The sequence below is a fragment of the Gadus chalcogrammus genome, chromosome 15, assembly GCF_026213295.1.
Source record: "Gadus chalcogrammus isolate NIFS_2021 chromosome 15, NIFS_Gcha_1.0, whole genome shotgun sequence".
NCBI classification, from domain to species: domain Eukaryota; kingdom Metazoa; phylum Chordata; class Actinopteri; order Gadiformes; family Gadidae; genus Gadus; species Gadus chalcogrammus.
In genome coordinates, this window is record NC_079426.1 from 12,758,822 (window position 1) to 12,774,987 (window position 16,166).

Consider the following 16,166-nt stretch of genomic DNA (forward strand, 5'->3'; position numbering starts at 1 on the left):
GTTCTAAACTGCATGTACCTTTTGCCCAGGAACACCAGGAAAGCCTGATTCACCCTACAGGGGTCACAGGTCAGATAAAGGAAGAAGAAGAAGAAGAAGAAGAAGAAGAAGAAGAAGAAGAAGAAGAAGAAGAAGAAGAAGAAGAAGAAGAAGAAGAAGAAGAAGAAGAAGTGAGGGATTATAAAATGCAGAGAAGAGTTTAATAAGGGGTTAACATCAAGAAGTATGTAATATGTGTTAATATTGAAAGCTACCACAATATATTTTGATAAACACCATTCAAATCAAAGTCAACAAAGAGCTATAAATTCTTCAATAATCGACTAGAATTAGAGATCAACAGAGTAAGGCAGACGTTACTAGAGAAGGACAGAGCTGAAACCACACAAGAGTCCATGTGCGTGGGAACATGCGAGTTAGCTAAGCCCCGGCCAGGCAGTTACAGTGTGTGTGTTGAAAGGCAGGAGTGAAAACTGGTACAGATTAGAATCCGTCAAAAACAGGTCACGTGATGATTAACCTTCTGAAATAGGTTTGGTATAAATAGTCGGCGACACACAGACACAAACACACAGACCCTCTAGTGGGTTATTAAATTGAACAGTGTGTTTGCCTGCCTCTTCATTTGGACGGATTAACGCGCAGGCGATGTCGAGTGACGTACGCTCGCAGCTGCCATGTTGGATACACCGAGTACCAACCAAGTCGGCGACGAGGTTTCACTAACCCCTCATTGCAGGTATGCTCCGCTACATGCTAACAGCCGTGGCTCACAGTTCAAGGTCTATTTACGGACCCCTGTTGGGTCATCGGTTGGAAATACAAGGAAAGGAAATAAATTCATGCATCCACAACACACTGATTGAGTATGGATGGGGAACTTTTTTGCTGATATTCATACACAGAGCTGCCAACCCTCACGCATTGAACGAGAGACAAATGAGCCTGTTCACACACTCTCACGCCACTCTTTCTCACTGAAATCATGGCCAATTCTGCCACAAACTTACAGACTGCTTTGAAAACATTTGGGACAGGCTCCATAGTCCTCTACATTGGAGGCTTCGTAATCTAAAATATAGATTCCTGAATGGTCGCTCCATGCAAGGCCAAACAGGCCGGTGGACAATATTATGTTTCGATTTTATTATAATATAAGCTTGTATGCAGTCGATGCTTGTACCCAGGCTCGGACAGAGACCCATAAGCTCCAAGCTTTTTGATTTTCAGGTTTTGAGAACTGTGGAAGCCTATCGAACCGGGTCTCGATCCCAAAAGATCTGTAATCACGGGTGGGTTAACCTAAAGGTTGTGATATGTAGCGGTAGTTGATCATAGTGAACATTGCTGAGGCAACATGGTGGGCTGTTTGTGGGCTGATGAAGTTATTATGATTCATACAGAGGAAAAGTAGAACTAAACTAAAACACATGAGCTAAAATATCATCTCATTCCATTAAACTATGTCCACTGAAAACTGGGCTTAGATAATCGTTGTTGAGTGAATCAACAACATCGATTTTCAGTTGCTTAATTGGGATGCAAAAAAAAGTATCCTCTATCAGTGTATTTACCGAAAAGATTAATAAGCGTATTGTGTATGCATTGCATTAATTATTTGTGTGTGTTTATGTGTGTTTGTGCGTGTGCACGAATGGTGTTTGTTTGAGTGTAGGCGTTTGCCTTGACAGTAATTTGTGTGTACGTTGGTGTCTGTACACAGAGTGCCCATGTCTCGTATCACTTGGTGGGTTCTCATAGAGACGTCCCGTCCCCTGCCAACTAAAACAAAACAGGAAATAGAGATTTGCTTTGATCTCCAGCTCCTCCAATCAGCCTCTAGTATTCCCTGAGCCCTCGTTTACCACACATGAACTTTGTTACTATATTGGTCCATCTCACCTTTCTCTGTCCTTTTCCTTCTCTCTCTTCCTCTGTAACTTGCTCTCTCTCTCTCCCCTAACTGACACTCTGTGTGTCCTATGTCTCTCTCTCTCTCTCTCTCTCTCCCCCCCTCTCTCTCCCCCTCTCCGGCCCATGATGTGTCCAGTTGCTGTCAGCCTACATGTACCTGCCAAGCTTGCATGCCAAGCGGTGATTTATCGATACGTTGATCCCTCTTCTGAGGACACTCCCCCTCCGGTTCGGACGCGAGCTCTGCCATGGAACAGATCACCCCCTAACCGCCTGCTCGGTTCAGGCAGGCTTGGGTAATAGTGGTTAGGGTGCTAGAGTCCCAGCCCAAAGGTTCCGGGTTCAAACCCTGCTGTCCCCACAGCTTACCTGAAGGCATCCTTGGGCGAGTGATACATGACATGCATCCTCAATTCAGCATAAGTCACTGCGGATGAAAGCTGTCTGCTAAACGACCAAATAGTTACCAACAAATGTTACACCACAGCAATTCCCTGAATTTGGCGAGGCATTGCGGTGCCGTGTCCGATGCCCTCTCTTTCCCGAGGAGAGACACATCGACACAGGTCATGGCTGTCAAGAGTTTCCACCATAGCTCAAACCACAAATAACGTTTCTAAAAGGAGACAGTTCTCTACACTACGGATAAACAGTGAACTGCTACTCATTGTTTGATTACGACGAACTTGCGACTCAGACAAATCAGTCCACAGACACTGTGCAGCCCATTACAGAACTTAATAACCCAAATAAACACCAGCCCACATAAGACCGGACACACTGCAACGCTAATTCACAGCATCCTCAGTTCTCCTCGATGTAAACTCCACATGGTGAGCACAGCCATGGGTATTAACGCTGATGCCAAGTCCATCTGGCAGGGCCTCTCTTCCCAGTGAACCAGGAGGGGAGAGCAGAGAGCGGTCTGCTCACCGGCTCAGGGAAGACACAGGTTTTCAACCCCCGCCAGACTCCCCACGGTGCAACTCTCCGCCGAGGTTTCCGGCCGCAAAATCCACTGTGGGTTTGTTCCCTCTGTTCTCACTGCTTCCTTTCTTTCATACTCTCTCTCACACTTTCTTTATTGTTTTTCTGTTTCCTCCCTCCCTCTCTCTCCTTTCCTTCTTCTCCCTACCTCCCTTCATTCCTTTATTTCCTTCCTTCCGTCTTTCTTTCAGTGCCCAAAGTTTGCCAATTACCAGGGGGTGGAAATTGAATCTGTTTTTCCCTAAGACGGAACTCATTAAATATAAGAGCCGAGTGGGTCCGGCGTCCAGACTGACTTCCGGCTCCTGGGGCCCACCAGCCTGCTGCCCCCCCGTGTGGCCAGCTGGGAGGGCGGCTCAGTAACACTAGAGGGTCTGCTGCCGGCCTTGTCCTGTCTGGGACGCTGGGAATCCTGCTTGTGATGGCGGTACTAAGGGGTTTGAAGAGGTTTAGTAGTGTAGGCTCACTCTGCGGTCAGACCCATGTAGATATTCCCTGTAAATACCAAAGTATTTTATTATTTGCCGTTTTTCTATACGGTGGGAAGAGGAAAATACCCTGGGCTGTTTGTTGGGAGAGCGAGAATCAGAGCAAACCACTATTCCTGAGGTGGCCATACCATAACTTTGAAGGATGGGCTCTGCTAAAGCACTTTCTCTTTATTATAATACAATAAAAGCCCACATTGCTGCTTCCTGTGCATACCACCAATATTTCCTTTCCTGCCCCCTCAACCACCACCCATCTCTCCATCTCTTTCTTTCCCTCTTTCTCACTCTCTCTCACGCCCCCCCCTTTCACTATTTCGCAATCTTTCCCTCTTTCCTCTCTCTCTTCCCCTCTCCCTCCCCCCATAGGACTTAATGTAGAAAACATCCAAGGCTAGTGCTCCAGCTGCTACCGCTGCTAGCTGCCAGCGCTTCGGCGGAACACGGGAGCCGTTGCTATGGTTACGAATCCCAGGGGAGAACCCTGGACTCGGTGAGACCTCAGGTTGAGGCCCTACTGAGTACTAAGAGGTCTGTCCTCACCCCTCCCGCCCCGTCCCCAATGCTAACCCAACAGTAGCGCTTCTGGAACACTGCGGTGTGGACGATAACCCTGCTATTGTAGACAGAGAGAGCTCATCCCCGATGCTAACCCAACAGCATCAATGCTGGAGCACTGCAGGGCTATCGCTAAACCTGCTAATATAGACAGAGCTCACCCCTGATTCTAACCCAACAGCATCAATGCTGGAACACTGCAGTGCTATCGCTAAACCTGCTAATATAGACAGAGCTCATCCCTGATGCTAACCCAAAAGTAGCGCTGCTGGAACCCTGCTATAACCCTGCTATTGAGAGAGAGAGAGAGAGAGAGAGAGAGAGAGAGAGAGAGAGAGAGAGAGAGAGAGAGAGAGAGAGAGAGAGAGAGAGAGATGGAGAGAGAGAGAGAGAGAGAGAGAGAGAGAGAGAGAGAGAGAGAGAGAGAGAGAGAGAGAGAGAGAGAGAGAGAGATGCTACTATGTCTTATGGTAACTTTGATGTCTTTCAATCGTCACAGTGTCGTTAGGTAATTTAAATCTCCAAGACGAATCTAACGTGGTTAAATAATGGAACTTTTTTTGAATTCCCACAGTAGAACCAGGATAAGTAACAAGCATAAGCAACAAGTCTGAGGTCCAAAAGGAGGTTTAAAACCATTTAATGTGTCTGCTCTTCTGTGAAGTTAGAAGCTGTATAATCAAATATTGTATATTAGTATTATAATAATATACAATTATTGTAATTTGGTTACTGTGTTTCAACAAGAGAAATAAGACTCAGACAGACAAACCATTAGTTGAGATTGACCAAGTTAGACATAAATAAAGACATGAGTTAACCTGAAGTTGTTGAACCTGGAGCACACGTATCTACATTGGCTGAACCTTTGTACAGTTAATCATCTAAATATAGTCCAAAGACTGAGCAAGAGGGGTTCAAGGCTAAGGCAAATGCATTGAGGGCCGTAAATAAGACTTAACTTGACTTAACAGCCTGTGTATGTCTGATGGGAGGGAAGGCCGTTATTTTATTTAGACAGGCCAAACCAAATCAGGTCAATGATCGTTAAGAAAAATAAATTATCCACTCTTTTTGAATTTGAATTTTTAAACAGATAGTAAAAAAATATATTTCACAAAAGGCACTAAGTCTCTTTGAGAAAAAGCACTCTCAGTGAGAAGGTCAGTCCAACTTCAGGTCATTCCCCAGGCAGCCATGAGTGGATTAGGGGCTACATTCCCTCCGGCCGGGGCCATCCATCCTGCGACCATGCATGTCATCGCCTCGAGACTCCCCCCCACATCACCCCACCCCCACACCGGCATGCCACACGCAACGCCAGCCTCTCCAAATACCTGCTCTCCCTTCCCTCCAGGGATACCCTTTTCTCCCGCTCGTCCCTATAGAACAAAAACGGACGGAGACGTCGTTGGAGATAACACACACACACACACAACACACTGTGATGTGAAGAGCAGTCGACATGTCCCAGGACTGCGGGGGGGGGGGGAGTACTTGCTCTCACCGTGCACCTGCCGAAATGCTACATCAATAATTCCCCTCGGTTTTCCTTTTGGTTTGTCTAAAAAACGACGAAAGCTTCCAGAACCATCTATCATGGGGGGCTCCCATCGTCAGGGTCGACGGGGACCCCAGCCTGGCCGCTTTTCAAAACGACTATTCTGTTTAAAAGTCTGGACAGAGTGACGGACACGTGGTGGTGGTGGGGGGGGGGGGAGGAGGCTGAAGTGTCCGTAGTGCATGTTGTTTGAAGTCGTTTTTTGATGAAGCAACCAGACAGGGAAGAGCCCCCCCCCCCCAGCCCCCCTCCACCACCGTTTGTCTACTTCCCAAATACTTAAGCAGAGACCTCTACGTAATCCGCAACCTGTAGGCACAGGCTGCTGGTCGTAAATATGTGAAAACAGGCGTGTTTGATCTTTTGTCAGACAGTCAGCAAGTAGACAGAGCTGCACTGAGGATGACCACCCGTCCGGCTGGTGGATGCAAAACAAATCAACGCCACTATCACTGCACTGATGATATACAGTGTATCCATAAAGCATGCTGCAAAATGTTTTTACCTGGATGCCTTGATCTCCCTTTAATCCCTGTTAGAGTATAGCATAAATAGAAAGAAAAAGAAAACGGTCAGTCCTGCATCACAAAAAGATGTATAAATAAAATAAACAAGGATTATTATTTTTTTTAACAATTTAGTTTGAATCAATATCGTTGTGTTCCACAAGATGGCGCCATAGCCCTCAAACCCCCACCACAATAAAGTTTTCGCTGCAAGGCTCCAAGTTTGTACTTTATACCGTAATCAAAGGAGCAGCTGACTTGCAAACTATATTTGTGCTTTCCAAGACAACTTGCCAGCGAATATTATTTATTTAAAATATGTAAGGAGTATCTAACATCCCTTCTGAGTTATTATTTGCCCAGGGATATGTTCCGGAATAAAAGTCAAATCAATGATTATAAAAAGGAAAATGGTTTAGAATGAGGACATAACGTATCTGTGTATCTGTATTTTATTTGAGCCGTAGAAACAGGAATTTATTCCCTCATAAGAAGGGAGCAGTTAGCTCATGGAAAGAAAAAAACCCTGAGAGAGAGCGCGAGAGAGAGAGAGAGAGAGAGAGATAGGAAGATTGTGCTTTAACGTTTACGAGGCAATAATCCGAACGGAAGCTCAAAGCTGTGCAGTGAAGGAGGGGGCCATGATGTTTTTAATAGAAGAAGGAAAAGAAAAAAGAGATCCATGGTGGATCCAACCTTAAGTCTTAGCCCAATAAACGCTGTGAGGGAGTACGGTGTCATGGATAGGGAGGGTTGTGGTTTGGGTCACGACAGCGCGGGTAAACACAGTCTGACGATGGCCAGATGGCCAAACCCGGTGGTTTATATAGCGAGAGGAGAGCCGCAGCTGAGGCTGACCCTGAGAAAGATGGGATAGTAGAGACAAGGAGGAGGTGGTGGAGGAGGAGGAGGTGATGGTAGGGGTACATTGGACTCAAACCACCCCCCTCTCCTCCTGTTTTCATCTTCATCCCCAATTACTCCATTGTCCATCTATATCATTTTGCATCCCTCCCCGCCTCTTTCCATCTCTCTCCTCCCATCCCTCCCTCTTTGATAACTCATTGTATAACGTTCTCTGCGCTTCTCCCTCTTCCTTGCATCAATGCACTTTATTTTTTTTACCTCCCACACACAATCTCCCTCTCTCTCTCTCTCTCTCTCTCTCTCTCTCTCTCTCTCTCTCTCTCTCTCTCTCTCTCTCTCTCTCTCCCCCTCTTTCGTCATGCGCTGTGATGGTAAGATAGGAAGGGAACAGTTGCTGTGCCGGTCCGCATGAGCAACCATGTGTTTGCATGCCTGTGTGTGTGTGTGTGTGTGTGTGTGTGTGTGTGTGTGTGTGTGTGTGTGTGTGTGTGTGTGTGTGTGTGTGTGTGTGTGTGTGTGTGTGTGTGTGTGTGTGTGTGTGTGTGTGTGTGTGTGTGTGTGTGTGTGTGTGTTTGTGCGTGCGTGCCCTCCAGAGGAGGCCAGGCAGCCCAGGCCTGGTGGGGTGCGCAGGTCTCCCTCCGCACCCCCGAGGTGAAATCCATTAAGCCGGCACTGCTGGCGTGTGGCCCTCTGTGTGTGTGTGTGTGTGTGTGTGTGTGTGTGTGTGTGTGTGTGTGTGTGTGTGTGTGTGTGTGTGTGTGTGTGTGTGTGTGTGTGTGTGTGTGTGTGTGTGTGTGTGTGTGTGTGTGTGTGTGTGTGTGTGTGTGTGCATTTCAATGTGTGTGTTTGTCTGTGTGTTTGTCAGTCTAGTCCACGGACAGAACTAAGCCACAGCAGCGACAACAACCTCTGACTTCTCAGAGTGTGGTCTTGTGATCAGCACTTTACCCCACGGAATGCACAGCACTGAAGGACCAGTATTTGTGAATACTCAAGAACATCTGGTGTATATTTGTTTTCTAATATAAGTATCTGCGGGGGAAGGATAGTAAATTTGATAGGATGTTGGACTGCTGGCCGAAAGGTTCTGGTTTCAACCCCATAATGTTCACACTGGCAGGACTCTTAGAGCAAGCTTACCTGCTCTTAACAACATTTATCATACATCGATCTAACAAGCACACAGAACAGGTGTAGCCTACCTGTAGGCCTTGAGGACCGGCCGGGCCAACGACTCCTTCGTCACCCTGGGGAGAGATGGAAGGACGATCAGTTTGAGAAGAAAGAGAGATAAGGATGTTCCATCATTCTTGCCAATGGGTAATTATATGTGTAATTGTATGGAAGACTTGGACCTTACCTTTTGCCCTGGTACTCCTGCTTCACCCTATAATGAGAACATCCATTAATAGTTGACTCTCCATTAGGAACACTTGGATAAACATCTACTGCAGACTTTAGAAGGACTTCAAAGTACTTTACTTTGAAAAGGCTGCAGTCATTTAAACAAAGTTTTTTTTTATAAACCACTGAATAAAGTCTTAATTTCAGAACATTATACTTTGAAAGATTTACACAACTGCCATTATTTCAGTGTAAGGGAATTATATTCATACAGCCATTGTCTCGAAAGTTTAATAGCTTGAGAATTACATTCCTGCATAATCCCACATAATATATCCCAGTTGGTTCAATAGTGGGAAATATAGTCTGATTCAGTCCAAAGGAAACCAGGCCGATTCTAGTAATACGGTGGTGTGTGGTCAGAGTCGGACACATTCTGAACACTTTCTGTTTCATCTTTGCTGTGGTTACCCCGTTGGAACTCAGTGTGTGCTTACCTTCATTCCTGGTATTAACTGTGGGGGAGGAAAAACAAACCAAGAGAGAACTGTTAAATGTCAGTGTGTTTTACACAATGGGAACATGGAGAGAAACAATTGGATAAAGGAAGGATTTGGCTGAGACCGAAATTTCTACTCACCCTTGGATCTTTCCCTGGCTTCCCGGCTTCGCCAGGTTTTCCCTAATAAAACAGACACCACGACTTTATAGAGGAGCGTTAAGCAGAGGTAAACCCACGTGTGATAACTGGCAAAATAAACCTGCTATGTATGTGAGACCATAGTGGTATTCTGCATATGTTTATTTAAGGTTATGCAGATGTTTTTCCCGTGTTAAACCATTAACAGCTCAAATTAATTAGGATTAGACATTGAGTAATGGTCTTTGAGCTGAAATCACGGCATTGAGAAATGGCTCAAAGAGTTGGAGAGCTTTTAACCTTGCTTAGAATAGGACTTTGTAAGACATAATATTCAGCTTGCTCCAAGTTCTGGGTTTGGACCCCAGTGTCTACAGTTAGACTACACACACTGGGGTTTGAACCCAGAACCTTACTGGGGGTCAAACACCCTAACCACCAGTGTTCCCCCAACGAAACCAGTGCAGATCGACCATCCAGTTGTTAGTTTGTACAAGCTTTTACAAGGTCCACCTGGGACCAGAGTCCAAGTGATCCTAAGTCGCTGCCCGGGTTCTTACCGGTGGGCCGCTGACTCCGCTCAGGCCGGGGTTCCCGGGAGGCCCGGGAGGTCCCGGGGGGCCCTGGGCTCCGGTCTCGCCCTGCTGAGAGACCTACAGTTACAATCTGCCGCGCGGGGCCCGCTGATGGACCATGCCACGCAACACAGCACCACCACGCCGATCCACTGCACTCCATGCCAGCACAAGAACGCCACAGGTCACACGGCCACACAAATACACACACTGCATGTGGAGCGTGTAGGAAGTTATGCTTTGCAGAGCAAAGTTAGCCAGGGAAGCGAGACAAGGAAGCAGGTGAACAAGGCACGTCATTGTTTTTTCACTGAGCAACCTTGTTTGGAGAGACTGGCACTGGGGATAGCATGGATAGTTTATTGATGGAGGCTTATCTTAGTGAAGGGACATTCACCGCTACACGTACCTTTATCTTAGTGAGTGGAACATCACTGCTACATGTCCCTTATCTAAGTGAGGAGACCATCACCGCTACATGTCCCTTATCTTAGTGAGGAGACCATCACCGCTACATGTCCCTTATCTTAGTGAGGGGATCATCACTGCTACATGTCCCTTATCTTAGTGAGGGGATCATCACTGCTACATGTCCCTTATCTTAGTGAGGGGATCATCACTGCTACATGTCCCTTATCTTAGTGAGGGGACCATCACTGCTACATGTCTATCTACCTAGTGGATTTCTAGCCATGACTTGGGGAAAGAATCTTCTATTCATGTCTATGTGGCTGAAAGCTGTCCATGGAGATCAGCACATTTCCGACTGAAGAGCTTAATTCACGTCGACAACAGGATCTAAAAAGACCAGAATGGGCTACCAGAGAAATAAGTCCACCAGTAGAAAAGCCCACCATTCTACATCTCTCCCATTCCTTTGTTTGGGTTCTAGAGAGCTATCGCTAACACGAGGGCCTTTATCATGTGTAGTCTGACTACTGGTAATAAAAACCCAAACAGTACGTCTGGAAAGATTCAACGTCTGCTCGGTTTGAAGGCAGGAGCGTTTTCTCACATGGCTCGAACCCTAGTCCTCACAAGCATAGTATTCATTTACACACACAAACACACACACCGTACACAAACACACACACGCACGCATGTGTTCTGACTTATGAGGACTTTCAAGTGGAGGACTGGCTGGCCGTGATCCAGGCGCAGTGTAATCACGGCGTACAGTAGCCCTGGATCAGCAAGTGTTGCCAACTCCGGCACCATGTCTTTTCCTTGAGATAATCCGGAACATATCCGTCCACGTTAGATTTATATTCCATCATTTCCCTCCCCTACCTAGTGGTCTATGGCTATGATTTATGCCTGTGTGTCTGTTCAATGAGCACATTCCATTCAGGGTACAGAAGATTGCTTCCACACAGCGGGCCTTTTTAGAAAACAGTCAAGGGGTGGTATTTCCTTTTCCTCTACGGTTTCTCTCTGTACCACAGTGCAATGCTTTGTCTCCAAACAAGGTATTCTGTCCTGGCACAGAGAAGACAGCACACCTGGGGGGGTGGGGGGTGGAAAACAAGATGGAGGGCGGATGCCAACAGGGGTCCACCTGTGCTAGGGGCCCTCCTTGGTCAGGGGCCAGCATGGCCACCTTTCCAGCTCTTTCATAGGGACGGACATAAGTGTTTGATGGCCGGATCCGGTAAGAACCGGATGCTAGATTGTGTGTGGTCCAAACTTTGTTTTTCTTCTTTTTGATCTACTATGCAGATTTTTATCAAATAGTAAAAAAGCTTTCCAGCTTTTCTCAGGGGGAATTTCAGACTAAACTAAATGGGCCATGAAGCATTCTAATGAGTATATTACCCTGAGCATATGAAATGGTCTCCTTTGAGTCAAGTATTTATGATTAATGTAATCATAATTGATTCATCTTGAGATCAAAGGAAGATTAATGTGCTTAAGATGTGTTGGTCTTAGGGTTAGCTAACCCAAAATGAACCCCCAATATCATAAATTCTCCAGGGGTTCCACTGCAGTTTGACCATCACATCGACGGGGTCAGAGGTCGGCGGCTGGCTGACGGCGGTTGGCATCCTCAGGTTGGTAGTGTTGGTGCAGGGGGTTAGGGTTGGGGTTAAGGGTAGTGGGGGTTTAGGGATGGGGGGGGGGGAAGGGGGGAGTATGGGGAGCAGAGAGAGCTGTACCTTCAGACGCTTTAGGATTAGAGGGCTTATGGACGGCATGTTGCGCACAGTGATGGGCAACATCTGCCAGGGAGGGAGCAGGTTGGATGGGAGGCGGGGGAGGCGAGGAGGGTGGGAGGAGAGGAAGAGGGGTCACAAAGCACAGGTGGCCAGCGGGGGCCAAAACGTTCACGGGTCAAAGGTCACCGGGAGGTCATGGAAAGGAAACGGGTGGCGAGGAGGAAGAGAAGAGGAGGGAAGAGAAGAGGGAGGGGGAGGGGGGAAGAGAGGAGAAGAAACAACAGAAATCAACATGAGAGTGAAAAATAAAGAAATTGCCGAAGTACAGAGGAACGAATGCTCGGACAGAAAGAAAGCGAGAGATAAAAAAAGAAAGACAACGCGAGGTATTGCCGATGCAATCTAGAGGCCGGATAAGGCTTGAGATAAGAAGGGTTGATTTGTGACTGGGCAAGAAATTAGATTTCTTCGAGAAATGATGTGATCCGTGCTTTACGAAGCCACAGTCCTACATCAACCCCTCATCTCTCAGGTTGCCACCCTAACCGGCCTTTAGGTCGAAACACAGTGGAGATCAAGTGGAAGACAGCCTTGCCACAAAGAGAGCTGTGCAGCACAGCGCAGAACACGACCAGACTTACTGTGGCTAACTGTCCAGCACACGGCTGTACAATACGTCGCTTCTGTTGAGACCACCAGCATCATCAGTTTACAGTTTAGAGAGAAGTGGGGGGAAAGGTACTTCCCCACTGTTAACCACTGGAGTCATTTTGTTCCACCGCCACTGGGCTGAGTGAGCTGCATGCTTCTTGCCTACTTTTTACATACGGTACATATTTCCAGCATTGTTCTTTCTAAGACACAGGAATAGTGCAGCCTTCAATGATAAATAGTTTTAAGCATCTTGACTAAATTGTACATTTAATCAAACAATTCAACGTTCAATAGCCTCCACATTGAAGGTGCATTCATAAGGAAATATATAAAGTATGTTCAGAAGATTATACAGGGAAGAACATATATAAGTAATGGGGGGTAAAACATACAAAAAGTAGGCAAAACTGCCGCTGTATCCTTTACCGTTTCCCACTGTCCACCAAATTCACTAACATGAACATGGTTTACAAAGTTACACAAGAAAGTGCTACAATTCAGGAAGTGATGGTATTGCATTAAAAAGAGCAGCATTTTGCTCAATTGAAACTGAAAAAGGAGCAATTGTTATTCTCCATTTCAGTTTGGCTTGGTCACTTTTTAGCAGTGGAGAGCAGAGGGTACAGGAGCATGGGCTCTCTTTGCGGCAGGACTGGGTTAATCCACCTGGAGGATGTGGGGGTGTTTTCAGGCTCCCACAAACCTTGAACACCAAAGGCTGGCTGGAGCGCATGGCAGCCATGGTTTTCAGGGGAAGGTCCTGGACAAAGAGCTCCTACATAATCAGGCAGGTGGTCATTTCCAACGCAACCAAAGGAGTCCCAATCGTTTTTTTTTCTACCATGGTTTTATACTAAGGGTGAGGAGTGATTGGTTCTATGGTTGGAAATGGAGGTTCTTTGACAGAAGGATCAATATATAATGTTATGAAGGACCCAAAGGGTCATGTCCAAGAACTGACCGTACCCTACGCCTAACCACTCACTTCATACTACCGACCCTACCTTTACCAACGACTCGTCACAACTAACCCTACCTTACCGACCCACTCACCCCAAATGAACAGCATTCCCAGGGGAGTCACTATAAATAAATGACTTGCTACTCTGTTTACTTCCTCATCCCAAACCACCTACACCTCTTCCCCTGGGTCCAGCAGTCTGAGATGCATACGACAACATAATGCTCACAATAACAACCTCTGAAAAGGAAAGCTTTCCATGTGCTCTTGGATGTTATTTTGGGAGTTCACTTAACTGGTAGCAAAATAAAAAAAAAGAATGCCTCCACAGCAAGGTTGCTTAATAGCTTGAAGGTGAAATTATGCCCCAAATCGACCTAGCTATCAGAGGTGGGTCGGGTGAAAGAAAATTAAAAAAAAACTCTCACACTGGAAACTCCTATTCCTGGCACTCGCCTCACACAGGGCCCTTATCACATCTGACTTGCTGCTCCGTGAGCCTGCCAGTAATTGCCTTGTTTTCCCTGAAACAGCAGAGTGCCGGAGACGCTGGGGCCAAACTGGATTGCCCTCACTGCCTCAAACTCACTCTCTCTTCTCTCTCATGTGCTACTGATCACAAACTAATTCGTCCGTCTAGACCGTGCTTCTGGTTGTTTTATTCTTCTTGTTCCTCTTGTCTTCCAAAGGTCCCTGCGTTCTGCACCATGAGTGCGGACTCCACTTCCATGATGGAAGCCAAAGAATGGAAGAGGTGAACAGGAGATGCATATGGGAGATTGGGGGAATATTTTGGTTTGGAACTGAATACCAAACATGGAGATCAGAAGAACGATGTCTTACCCTGTGTGAGTAGTCTCCGCAGACACCCTGGAGAGAGAAGATAAACAGAAGATTAGTATTTTGTTATTGTATGTCTGCTATAGAGTTCAGGTCCTTCTCCATAGACTGTAATCACCTAGAGGCCATATTGGTTAGTCGGTTGGGCTAGCCTGATAGGATCTTTGGGGAAACCGTGACAACTCAATGGAAATGCATTCTAATGGCTACCTGGGCGAGGAAATGGAATGCAGAACTAAAAATAACGCATTGAGTTGTCATGGTTTCCAAATATTTGTTGGGTTCCACACCCAACTAACCAATATGGCCATTAATAGAATAAGTTATATTCTCATGTGCAACAGATCACTGACCTTCTCTCCTTTAGGTCCATGGTCACCCTAGTAGAAGAAACATAAGTTTGAATTAATATCTAACAAACAAACTGCAAAGTACTGATAATAGGGTGAAAAGTCAAAGACGATGCTATTAAACGTTTTAAAACTTACTGGGAGCCCCGTCAGCCCTTTCTGACCCTGAAAGAGGATACAAGAGTCAAGCAAAGCGATCCGTGAACTGGGAAACAATAAAGAGCCATCCCCAAGCGGCAGGTCGCCTGGACCAAGTCCATTCTAATCACTGGTCCTGAACTGAGCGATTCAGTAGGACTTCCCAGCGGCTCCTGGGGTGTGCTGCTCTCCTCATCTGTCAGAGCCTTGCCACAGCCTTGATTAATGGACCCGAGGAAGCCAGGGCCCAGTTGGATACATCCAGCCCACAGCGGCACTCAGGTGACCCTCCACCTAAGAACCCACCCCACAGCTCTGAACCGACCCCACCAACCCCACGTCTGGGAACATTCCCCAAGGCTACCTGCCTTGAATGCTCCGTGCATACTGCTTGACGTCCCCTCAGGCGGGGGCAGGGAGCGGGTTAGGAAAACCAGCTCATTATAGTGTCGTTAACCATCCCTACGGCGTTATTTTAGCCAGACGCAGATGTACACCTACTGGAAGACTGTGGTGTTTTCACTGGAGGTCAACAGTTTCTCCGGATTCTCGCCAAATGGGAGCCCACCGGTGATGTGGGTCAGAATAGGCAAGAAAGAAACCCCCCCCCCCCCCCCCCCCCCCTTCTCAAAACATACCTCATTTCCCCCCCACACACAGAATAACTTCCCACTGTCTCACCAAGACTAATGCTCTTTAAACAGCCATCCCGGGGAAAAAAGGTTGAACTACCCGAAGGAGTGACAGAAAACAGTTTCTGTCAATGTCTGAAAAAAGCTCACACCACAGAGCATTCAGGGCATTTTCCCCTTCTTCTATAAATATATCTTTATTGAGGTTGGCAAGAGGACCGACTTCCACGATCCAAGTCTGCTAAAGAAGTGCTATTTCTCCGGTGGCCAGCAAGGCATAAGTGGGTGTTTGTGACAAAATAAGTCAACGCAAAACCACATCGGCTACTCTAATAGGGTGATGATGATATTCTTCAGAACTTAATACCGTCTTAAACTGTTTATTCAATACAGAGGTGCTCAGGGGAGTTTTTCAATGGTAATGCAGCACATCATTTGAGTGGGTTGCTTTAGAATTCATCGAAATTCAAATAGTAAAAATACACAACATGAATTAGATCAAGAAAAGTAACACATGACCGGTTTTTCAAAAGCCTATGTTAGAAAAATAACAAAGAGTTGCACAAACCTGAAAATATAGGATCAGGTCTATTCTGAAGTGTGTCTGGTCATTTCCTTATTTTACTAAAACAGCCCTGCTATCCTATTACCCTGTCCACAAATGAGGCCGCTAGTTTTGTTTTCCAATGATTATGTGTGGTCAAACACTGTTTTTTTTTATAATATGATACCTTAATAGAACATTAAAAAATAATTTAACTTGTCAAAGCTCGTAATAGGCCTTATATATATTTTAGTTTTTTGGAGGTTTTGGTCTTGAGAAAAGCTTACCATGTCACCCTTCTGTCCATTCTGTCCCTGTGATAGAAAACAGTGATCAACGGCGAAGAGTTAAAGTGATTCCAACACAGATACCTGGCCTTGATTTTCCATAGGAATAACTTCCTAGAAACATAAATGACATCTTAAACAGTGCCCTGTAATGGCGGTAATGA

General features: G+C 46.2%; 1 protein-coding gene across 2 annotated transcripts in view; it reads right to left on the reverse strand.

Moving 5' to 3' along the window:
* The window catches only part of LOC130405071 (collagen alpha-1(XIII) chain-like), an 87,442-nt gene that overhangs the window by 17,589 nt on the left and 53,687 nt on the right, over window positions 1-16,166 (reverse strand). For both annotated transcript variants that reach the window (XM_056610033.1, XM_056610032.1), the window contains exons 11-23: window positions 16,003-16,029; window positions 14,540-14,566; window positions 14,405-14,431; window positions 14,055-14,081; window positions 12,954-13,025; window positions 9,426-9,509; window positions 8,866-8,907; window positions 8,723-8,740; window positions 8,242-8,268; window positions 8,084-8,128; window positions 6,014-6,040; window positions 5,285-5,329; window positions 19-54 (exon numbers count right to left, since the gene is read on the reverse strand). In XM_056610033.1, the coding sequence (XP_056466008.1) occupies window positions 19-54; window positions 5,285-5,329; window positions 6,014-6,040; window positions 8,084-8,128; window positions 8,242-8,268; window positions 8,723-8,740; window positions 8,866-8,907; window positions 9,426-9,509; window positions 12,954-13,025; window positions 14,055-14,081; window positions 14,405-14,431; window positions 14,540-14,566; window positions 16,003-16,029 (504 nt within the window). The remainder of the gene's footprint in view (window positions 1-18; window positions 55-5,284; window positions 5,330-6,013; window positions 6,041-8,083; window positions 8,129-8,241; window positions 8,269-8,722; window positions 8,741-8,865; window positions 8,908-9,425; window positions 9,510-12,953; window positions 13,026-14,054; window positions 14,082-14,404; window positions 14,432-14,539; window positions 14,567-16,002; window positions 16,030-16,166) is intronic.